Here is a 10,143-nt window from a genome sequence, read left to right as displayed (position 1 = left end):
GCGCCCCCTTTTGAGGCCCACGTGCGCCGCGTCGCCGCGTCGCGCGACCGCTTCGCCACCAAGTTCTTCCGCAGCAAGGTCGCCGACGCCGACTCGTGCCAGACGCGCGCCCCCGGCGACGAGTACGGCGTGCGCCTCGACCTCGCCGTCATGGACCGCGGGCAGCTGCACCTCGAGCACGGCGGCGCCGAGTACTACATTTGCGGGTCCGAGGCCTTCATGGCCGAGACGTCAGCCTACCTCGTCGCGCAGGGCGTCGACGAGACGAGGGTGCACTACGAGTGGTTCACGACGGGCGACCCGGAGTTCAAGCACTAGTGGGTCTTTCTGCCTGCGGAACGTTGCTTTGTCGGGGGGTTTCCTGGGCGGCGAACATTGGAGGGAGGGAAAAGGGCATGGGCTTGAGCGCGGCGTATAAAAGGGATCATGTTATTGCTGGGATATCCAGGTTCCGGCCGCTGTGGTTTTGTAGGAGACGGCGTCTTCGTTGGTGGACTGGACAGATTGTGAGACCACCTACTCAATACAAAGCAGTCACCTGTTCATGGTGACATTATTCCACGCGAAGATTTCCACATTCTTTTCTCAGACTGGATATTGAATCGCCATTCTGAATTGTGCCTGCACTTGTCTTGTCTTCCCGTCCAGCCTTGGAATATCCCCCGCTGAGCTTCGGACGACAATCCCTTGCCCTGACAATATGTCTTATGCTTTAGCATGTACGGCGTTCTCCAGAGTGATTTCCATGCTGAACAGGTGCCAAGAACGGGATTATGATCACGAGAGGACAATGGCACGCGTCTGCCGGCTCAATCCCAGGAACGTAAAAGGCGAGTCTAGAGTTTTCGATCGAGATGCGAGTACTCATACGATCTACAACACGAGTCTTGATGTCGTTCATGTCCCACATGTCGTTTACGCAGCCTTTTCAGAGCCATAGACTGGCGTCCTACGCTCTCCAGCATCTGCATCTGAAGCGACTCATCCAAGTTCCAAGGTGGCACGACGTACCCGATCGTAAAGCTGTGGTACCATGGCTGGTCCTGTCATGGTAGACTCGTCTTTCATGTTCAGGGCCTACGACCACTTTGGATTCGGCGTGACCAGGCTTCGCCGAAAATGTCCAAGAGGTCATCACTTGCCATGGAATTGTCTCTTCGATGACCGGCTTTGCTCTCCTTGGAACACGGTGGGTTGCATGTTCATCTGATGGAAATCATTTTATTCCCCCCCCCCCCTTCCCCCCCTAACAAAAAGAGGAAAAGAATCATTCTAAAGGTCTCTGGTCACTTGCCAATAGCCGAGTACTCTCCGTGTATACCTGCTGGCAGTACTCCTCGCTATGCCTGGGCCGACGACGTCCAGCATGCAGACAACGCTGTCGCCACTGTGCAGCCATGCAAGACAGACCATGACCGGTGTGAGGACTCGACCAGGGAGGGTATCTAGACGGTAGACGACACAAAGGTTCTTGCGGTGATCGGTAGTGGCGGTCATGCAGCAGCAGAGTCCCCAGGTACCTCCAGCAGAGTGCCCAGCAGAGTGGTTTATGGTATGCAGACTGCAAATGTTCAGTGCGCAGTGGTACCATCCGAAGAATGCGACTGCCATGCTGGTGATTCCCTCGCACCTGCCCCTCGTGTGATGTCGACTGGCCGCCGGCAATTGGCGGCCCCAGTCAGGTACCACCTACCTTGCCTTCCTACCTACCTGCCTAGGTACCTACCTACCTAGGTAGACGAAGGTGGATGAAGGTGCACAATGTTGGGCCCCGCAAATAAGGCGGGGAAGTCGCCCCGGCCCAGTCGTGCCTTCTCGTTATCATGCATTTGTCTCACCTACTGTCCCGAGGTGAGGGGCTCGTATACCTGCTTACCTAGGTACCTTACTAGGTATCTAAGGTAGGGAAGGGAACAGACGAACTATCTCGACTGCTGTACTGTTTGTTAACTGAACATTGATCCCATCTGCTTCATGCTAAGGCTACCAGACGCAATCACGGTCATTTGGCACACACACACACACACACACACACACACACACACACACACACACACACACCCCCTCGCCATGACCTCCACCGTGACGCCGCTGGTCTTTTACGGCCCCATCATACACTCTCGTAGCCTCGAAGAGCTGGAGATACTCGAGAATGCAACCCTCGTCATTGATGCCAGCGGCACCATCACGGCCTTCAAGAAGAGCGAGGACGATGACACGCCGATACCTGCCGTCCCCGAGGGCGCCCGAGTCCACCACCTGGGCCCTGGTGAGTTCCTGATCCCCGGCTTCATCGACACGCACAACCACGCACCGCAGTGGCCCATGCGCGGCATCGGCCAAGGGCTGCACATCCTCGACTGGCTCGACCAGGTGACGTTTCCCTTCGAGGCGCGGTTCGTCGATGCCGCCTACGCGCGCGCCCTCCTACGAGGATACCGTCGCCGACTTTCTGCGCCAGGGCATCACGACGGCCGCCTACTACAGCTCGCGCCACGCGAAAGCGACGCGCATCCTCGCCGACATGTGCGCCGAAAAGGGCCCAGCGCGCCCTCGTCGGAAGTGCAACATGGGACCGGTAATGCCCGGACTACCTCAGCGAGCCGAGCGCGCGTATCGCTGCAGGAGACCCGCGACTGCATCGCCACATCCGCGCCCTGCCCGGCTGCGGCGACCCCGAGCACGCCCTCGTCAAGCCCGTGCTGACGCCGCGCTTCCCCATCTGCTGCACGGCCGAGCTGCTCACGGGCCTCGGCGACATGATGCGCGCCGACGCGGCCGCTCGCCATGCAGACGCACTTTAACGAGGCGCAGCGGGAGGGTCGATGCCACGCGCGCCCTGTTTCCGGACCTCGCGGCACGAAGCGAAGGCGGACCTCTACGAGCACTTCGGGCTGCTGGGCCCGCGCTCGATCCTCGCGCACTGCACCGTCATGACCGACTACGACAAGGAGAGGCTGCAGGCGCTCGGGTGCGGCGTCGCCCATTGCCCAATCGCCAACATGACGGTCGGCGGCGGGTTCATGGTGGCGCCTGTGCGGGACCTGCTGCGGCGCGGCGTCAAGGTCGGCCTCGGCACCGACAGCGGCGGCGGCTGGGCATCGCAGATGCTCGCCGTCATGCGCCAGGCCGTCATTGCGTCCAACGCGCGCGAGGTCACGGACGCCGCCGACGAGGCGCTCACGCTCGACGAGGTCTTCTACCTGGCGACGCTCGGCGGCGCGCGCGTGCTCTGCCTCGAGCACCTCGTCGGCAGCTTCGCCGTGGGCAAGCAGTTTGACGCGTCGTGGGTGGCGGCGACGAGCGGGCTGCGGTCGGCCATGACGCCGCGCGAGGACGACGACGGGCTCCGGAGGCTCTTTGAGAAGTTTGTCATGACGGGCGACGATCGGAACATGGCGCACGTCTATGTCCGAGGACGGAGGGTCGCGGGCGCGCGGCATGGAGAGGCCTCATGATGACCTGCTCGAGCCTCCGATGCTCAGACATCGTGGCCAGGTCTGTGGGCCCCAAGATGAGGGATTGTCACCCATTTCGGGATGAAATATTGTCAACCATTCCGGCTGAGTTTCTCAGGGCGCAACGTGATACTGCCGCGCCATGGCAAAATGACAAGCGCATGGCCCCCCGCTAACATGCTATTGATCTTTCTCCCGCGCCGGGCGACACTCCGCCGTGGAGACCCGCGTCCCCCGATCACGGCCAGCGCCCATTGGCGCGGGTAAAGAAACCGGCTAAAAAGAATAAAAAAGAGAATAGGCGGGCCATTAGCGGCGCACAGAAGGTCGTCCCGGCGCTGTGGCGCCCTCAGGGAGCGGAACCTCCAGTGGGTCCTTGGGGGTTCACCACAGGGGGCAGCTCCAGCACCTGCGCCATGCTGGCAACGGGAAACGACTGTACCCCACCAACGTCAGGGCCCCCGCATAGCATTCTCCGCCGTCACGAGGGGGGACGCGCTTGAGTTGTAGGGAGCTGTCCATCGGTGAGGGAGGTCTCGGGGCTTTTTTCTTTCTTCTGTTTTCTTTTCTACCGGCCGATACTGAAAACATCTCATTTGGTCGCTTGCTCGAGAGTGGAGAGGCTTTGGTTCGAGGGCTGGAAGGGTCCATGTTGAGAAGGGGGCAGGTTCAGAAGCAGGCGCATGTGGTCGAGACGAGGAAGGATGAGGGGCACCTCGTTCTTGCCAGTGACCTACCTACCCCTCCATCCCCTCATCGTGACCTCAACCTATTTTCATAACCCCGTTCCTCTTGTCTCTTCTTTCCTTTCTTTCCCTCTCTCTCTCTTCTTCCTGTTTCTTCCAAACAATTGATCCTATACCTGATACCCAAATCCATCTTCTCCAGCTCGTCATAGCTCCAAACCACACAACTAACCCTCACCTCTCCCGAAATCCCAAACGCCACCCGGCCATGTCTTCCAACCTCTCCTTCGTCCTCAACAAGGTCCACGACGTCTCCTTCGAGGAGCGCGAGGTGCCCAAGATCACGTCGGAACACGATGTTCTCGTCGCCGTCAACTACACGGGCATCTGCGGCTCCGACGTCCACTACTACGACCACGGTGCCATTGGCCACTTTGTCGTCAAGGACCCCATGGTGCTCGGCCACGAGTCTGCCGGTACCATTGTCGAGGTCGGCTCGGCCGTCAAGACGCTCGTCAAGGGCGACCGCGTGGCCCTCGAGCCCGGCTACCCGTGCCGCCGCTGCGCCGACTGCCTCGCCGGCAACTACAACCTCTGCCACGAGATGGTCTTCGCCGCGACGCCCCCCTACCACGGCACCCTGACCGGCTTCTGGGCCGCCCCCGCCGACTTTTGCTACAAGCTGCCCGAGAACGTGTCCCTGCAGGAGGGCGCCCTCATCGAGCCCCTCGCCGTCGCCGTCCACATCACACGCCAGGCCGCCGTCACGCCCGGCGCCTCCGTCGTCGTCATGGGCGCCGGCCCCGTCGGTCTCCTCTGCGCCGCCGTCTCGCGCGCCTTTGGCGCCACCAAGGTCGTCTCGGTCGACATTGTCCAGTCCAAGCTCGACATGGCCCGCGACCTCGCCAGCACCCACACCTACCTCTCGCAGCGCCTGCCGGCCGAGGAGAACGCCGCGGCCCTCAAGGCCCAGTGCGGCCTCGGCAAGGGCGCCGACGTTGTCATTGACGCCAGCGGCGCCGAGCCCAGTATCCAGACGAGCCTGCACACGGTGCGCATGGGCGGCACCTACGTCCAGGGCGGCATGGGCAAGGCCGACATCAACTTCCCCATCATGGCCCTGTGCCTCAAGGAGGTCACCGCCAAGGGCAGCTTCCGCTACGGGCCCGGCGACTACAAGCTCGCCATCGACCTCGTCGCCAACGGCAGCGTCAATGTCAAGAAGCTCATCTCCGAGGTCGTGTCCTTCCAGGAGGCCGAGGACGCCTTCAAGAAGGTCAAGCAGGGCCAGGTCATCAAGGTCCTCATCAAGGGCCCCAACGAGCAGTGAGCGGAGGGCAACAGGCGATGGGTAGAGAGATGCTGGGTTGGACGAAAAGCGTCGGCAGCGGCGAGGCGTTGTATTCTGGACTCGAGGTTTTGCGTGGCATGGTATCTGGCGACTGAGCATGATGGTTGGGCATGATGACTGGACTCTTGTTTACAATAGCGATATCCCTGAAAAGTACGTTTCATCTACATTGGCTACGACAACGTGCCTTCTTTGTGTTGTGTTCGTGATCCTCACGCATCTCCCGGTCCTCATGATGCATATCGTCTATTCGTATGGAGTATCATCTAGGTCTCACACCCCCGCACCAGCCTCAGTCCAGCATGCCCAGGTACCGCGTCTCAATTTTCGTGTCCGCCTTGGCCCCCGTCACGGGAATGACGACAACTTCACCGGGGACAATGTCGACGAGGTTGTCGCCAAAGACGACTTCGTCGTCTTCGCACTCGAGCGCCAGGCCCTTGATCGGCACCTCGGCGCTGACTTCGACGACGGTGTTGTCCCTCGCCAGCTTGGCCACGAGCTGCTTGGGCTTCTGCAGGTGCAGATACTTGAGCGGCTCCGGCCAGTTGACGTACCTCGCCAGCTGCTTGCCCTCCCCGTCGACGAGGTACGCCGCCACAACGATGCGGCCCTCCTCCCCCTTGTGCCGCACGGGCACCTCAAAGTCGGTAATCTCGGTCGACGCGTTCTTCGGCAGCACGAGCCCCTCCTTGGCCTTCTCGTTGTACGTCTCCTTCGGGCCGTTCTTCGGACGTCCCACCCCTTGACGATGACATCGACAGTCAGGTCCTCGAGCTGCAGGTTCGAGCCCCAGACCTCAATCTTGGTCTTTGTGTCAATGTTGACCCGCGTGTACTTGTCCTTGGGGTGCTTGTGCTCGCGACGCGTAATGCCGATCGACAGCGGCGCCATCTCTCGCTTGACCGTGTAGTAGGCATGCTTCGGCCGGAGATAGTAGTCGCAGATAGCCCACGATGTGACGGGCCAGCAGTCGTTGATCTGCCACACGAGCGCGCCGCCGCAGTACTCGCGGCCCGGCCCTCGCCACTCTCGCTTCCACAGCCGGTAGGCCGACGCAAGACACTCGGCCTGCATCAGCTGCGTGCAGTACACAAAGTGTTCAAGAGGATCGGGGGCGTAGCGGAAGTTCTCCACGAGGTAGAGGGCGATGCGGCGCTCGTGGCCATCGGCCTTGTTGTGGAAGTCGACTGTGGACGACTGCGGGTAGCGGTCAGGGTCGTCGCGGCCCTTGGGCAAGAAAGCATCGATCGTCTTGACCGACGGGAAGGCCTCCATGCCGAATTCGGAAACGAAGCGGCCGACGAGCTTGTCAAAGTTTTGATACTTCTCCTGCGTGCCGTGCCAGACGTTCCACTGGTGCAGGTCACCAACGGTGGGGTCGCGCGTGTCAGCGCCGCTCCAGGGGCTGCCAAAGTGGTAGAATGTGTCAGGAATGAGACTGGCGCAGACGTCGGCAAGAACCTTTTCGTAGATGTAACGGGCGGGGAAGTCCGTCTTGAGCCAGCTATCGGGGTCCTTGTCGTTGATGTCATATGTCAGGTTCTCCGACTCGGCGAACTGGTAGTCTTCGTTGTTGCCCGCCCAGATGACGATCGAAGGATGGTGACGCAGCAGCTTCACGTTCTCTTCAGCCTCACGCTTGATCGAGTCGAGCAGCGCGGGCCAGGCGGGGTAGTTTCCACAGCCAAACATGAAGTCATGCCAGACGAGAATGCCGAGCTCGTCGCAGACATCGTAAAAGGCCTGCTCCTCATAGATACCTCCGCCCCAGACACGCACCATGAACTGGTTGCCGTCGGCCAGGAGCTTCATCCAGGCACGGTAGCGCTCCTTGGAGATACGGGGAATGAAGTTGTCGGCAGGAATCCAGTTGCTGCCACCGCAGAAGACGGAAATGCCGTTGACGCGGAAGAAGAAGGACGTGCCAGGCTGCTCCTTCAGAGGGTCCTGCACCAGCTCGACCTTGCGAATACCAATGTTCTTGGTGACGTGGTCAACCTCGTCTTGGCCGTCGACAAGTGTGGCCTTGACAGTGTAGAGGGGCTGCTTGCCGTAGCGGACAGGGTACCACAAGGCCGGCTCGTTGATCTCAAAGGTGGCCTTGGCATCAGCGGTCTCAGAGGCGTCGACGAGCTGAGAGGCCACCGAGCTGCCGTCCAGAGACACTTCGAAGCGGATCTTGGAGGCCTTGCCCTCGGTCTTTGCATGAACCACGAGCGTGGCCGACTTGTACGAGTCGTCAATGGTCTGGTCAAAATGAAGGTCGACGATGCGCGAATCGTAAATCTCTAGGTTGATGGGCCTCCAGGGGCCACATGTCAGGAGCGTCGGGCCCCAGTCCCAGCCCCAGTGGTACTGGGCTTTGCGAACGGCGAGCCTTGAGTTATCACCGTTCCAGCACCCCCACTTGTGATCCGGGTGCTCCTCGACGCGCTTCCAGCCACGCAGGTACGCGCTGTCAAAGTGAATCTGGAGCTCATTGTTGCCCTCGGCGTTGAGCTTGTCAGTGACGTCGACGCGCTCAGGGATGAACATGTTGTCCGTTTCGAGAATAGTAGAGCCGTTCAGCTTGACAGTGGCAAAGGTGTCGAGGCCATCAAAGGCGAGGACGGCCTTTTGGCCGGCGCTGAGCTTGGGGGACGCGAAACTTGTGCGGTAGAGCCATTGGGCCTCGCCGATCCATTGGACATCAAGCTCATTCTTGCCGATGAATGGGTCGGGGATGATCTTATGGGCGATGAGGTCGAGGTGAACATTGGTGGGGAATTGGCTGACGGAAAGGAACTCGGAGTCGTCTTTGTCGGCCTGGCGGAACTGCCAATCCTTATCGACGGGGATGACGCTGCGTGCCATGTTGCGTGGCAGCAAGATGAGCATGACAGGTAGAGGACCGTCAAGGAAACTTGAGGTCGAGTTCAAGGTCGAGGTTATCGTGCTCTAAAGGTCGGCGAGTTGTAAGGTAGGCAGTCACAAGAAGGGAAGCTACCCCAAGTGATGTTCCTGGCTAAAATAGCTGAGAGGGGAAACAGGGGGAAGCAGCAGTGAGGGGTCGGCGGGCAGCTCCTGCGTGATGACGGAAAGAGGGGCAGAAGGGGGACAAGATGCCCGTGAGAGGAAATGTACAAGGGAGGAAGAGCGGCAGGAAGTCTGAATTGGTTCGTCCAACTGGCCATCGACCATTGCTCAGCGACAGAAGGGGACGCAATATATATCGACGTGCCCTGAAATACCCACCCAGACATCAGTGCGCGCCTCTGCCGAACGAGCTATTCCGTCTGCTCAACGGGACGACATCCGCCGAGATGCATCTCGAAAGACGTCGCTCCAAAAGGCCACCAGCTCCACTGGGACGCAGCGTGTCGGGGTCCAGCTGCAGGGATCGCCCTCCACGTGCGAGGCGTTGGTTGATGCTTCAATTGGGGTTTGGGGGCTGGAATCTGTCAGGCGGCTGGTAGTCCAGCAGGACTTTCGGGTTCGGGAACGGACTGGAATGCCACCCAGTTGGACGGCTCGTCCGGGCCAGGAGTGCGCCTCCCAGCAACAAAAACATCGGCTGACGACCGGCACTGGTTCCTATTCGCGACAGGAACAAGAGAGGCTACTCAGTATCAAACCGGCTTCCTTCCTAGAGCCCTATGCAGAACGTCCTGACAGCAACGCCCGCCTGCGCCAGTCCATCGGCTCGCACCCCGCAGCACCCCGCAGGGCCTTAACCGCGGAAGAGGGCCCTCCGTGTTGCCTCTTGTGGCATGGTTTCTTCCATCCGCCCTCGCTAGCCGCCGCCGACCCCACCGAGGCCGAGGGGATATCGCGGCGGAGGCTACGGATTTCGATCTTGATGCATGGTATGGACATGGACATGGACATGGCGTGGTCAGCTTGACTTATCACCGTCGTACGTCTTGTGACTGACTGGCACTGGCTGGGAAACAGTGTGACGTGACAACGGTCGCAGCGAACGACTCTTCAGTCCACAAATGCGGAAGCTCCGCCACCGACCACCGGCAAGGTGTGATGGCGGGTGATTTGTGGATATTCTGCCGTCAGGTCCAACTCGGACATACCAGCATGCATCAGCAACTCTTGAGCCAGGAAAATTTCTATGTATCATTAAGTGTACCTATTTGGAGAACAGTCAAGAGCCGCCCGGGCCGAATTCCCTTCATCCTCAAATTCCTATCCGAAACGCCATGCCATCTACAAAAGCGAGCGTTGTGTGGTCTCTAGCTTCGAGACATGAATAAGGCAATAGAAACGCCGGACTCCCGCTTGTGCCACAAAAAGACCAAAAAAAAAAAAAGAGAGAAGGAAAAGAAGAAAACACAACGAGCATCCCTCCATCACATTATCACGGCACCCACAGCTTCGGTCAGCAGCAGCCCCCTCCCCGACGTCTGTTGTTGCTGCTCAGCGTGAAGACTTCCTCCCACTCTCGCAAGCCGCCCCAGTTGGTGTTCCCGCCGCGTCCTCGGCCCTTACCCTTGCGTCGCCTCATGCCCGTCTCGTCGAGCGTCGCCGCCGGCATGGAGATCTTGATAGTGGTTCCGGCGGTGGCTCCGTCAAAGGGGGCCGCGTTTTACATTTCGCCGAATCCGCCTCCGCTCCGGGGGGTGGTTCGGCGCCACGCCCGGGTGGTTTTTTTTTT

The 10,143-nt window shown here is 60.0% G+C and overlaps 5 protein-coding genes across 5 annotated transcripts in view; 3 read left to right on the top strand and 2 right to left on the bottom strand.

Annotated features, from left to right (window-relative positions):
• VDBG_09897 (bacterial hemoglobin) overlaps positions 1 to 318 on the top strand; it is a gene marked incomplete at both ends in the record, with an annotated part of 1,251 nt that extends 933 nt beyond the window's left edge. The window contains one exon of the mRNA XM_002999811.1: positions 75 to 318. Coding sequence (XP_002999857.1) covers positions 75 to 318 — 244 coding nt within the window. The remainder of the gene's footprint in view (positions 1 to 74) is intronic.
• A 1,752-nt stretch (positions 319 to 2,070) lies between these two features.
• Positions 2,071 to 3,458, top strand: VDBG_09896 (guanine deaminase; the record flags this gene model as incomplete). The annotated part of the gene is made up of 2 exons (XM_002999810.1): positions 2,071 to 2,578; positions 2,815 to 3,458. The coding sequence occupies 2 exons, from the start codon at positions 2,071 to 2,073 to the stop codon at positions 3,456 to 3,458; spliced, it is 1,152 nt and encodes a 383-aa protein (XP_002999856.1).
• Positions 3,459 to 4,412: 954 nt separating this feature from the next.
• VDBG_09895 (sorbitol dehydrogenase) lies at positions 4,413 to 5,474 on the top strand (the record flags this gene model as incomplete). The annotated part of the gene is made up of 1 exon (XM_002999809.1): positions 4,413 to 5,474. One exon carries the CDS (start codon positions 4,413 to 4,415, stop codon positions 5,472 to 5,474), a length of 1,062 nt encoding a protein of 353 aa, XP_002999855.1.
• Positions 5,475 to 5,787: 313 nt separating this feature from the next.
• Positions 5,788 to 8,351, bottom strand: VDBG_09894 (beta-mannosidase; the record flags this gene model as incomplete). Its single annotated transcript, XM_002999808.1, has 2 exons — positions 5,788 to 6,192; positions 6,246 to 8,351. The coding sequence occupies 2 exons, from the start codon at positions 8,349 to 8,351 to the stop codon at positions 5,788 to 5,790; spliced, it is 2,511 nt and encodes an 836-aa protein (XP_002999854.1).
• Positions 8,352 to 9,867: 1,516 nt separating this feature from the next.
• Positions 9,868 to 10,143, bottom strand: part of VDBG_09893 (GTP-binding protein ypt4) — a gene marked incomplete at both ends in the record, with an annotated part of 1,472 nt that continues 1,196 nt past the window's right edge. Inside the window, one exon of the mRNA XM_002999807.1 lies at positions 9,868 to 10,052. Coding sequence (XP_002999853.1) covers positions 9,868 to 10,052 — 185 coding nt within the window. The remainder of the gene's footprint in view (positions 10,053 to 10,143) is intronic.

This window comes from Verticillium alfalfae, genomic scaffold (assembly GCF_000150825.1).
Source record: "Verticillium alfalfae VaMs.102 supercont1.17 genomic scaffold, whole genome shotgun sequence".
NCBI classification, from domain to species: Eukaryota; Fungi; Ascomycota; class Sordariomycetes; order Glomerellales; family Plectosphaerellaceae; genus Verticillium; species Verticillium alfalfae.
This window is presented reverse-complemented; position numbering and strand designations above follow the sequence as displayed.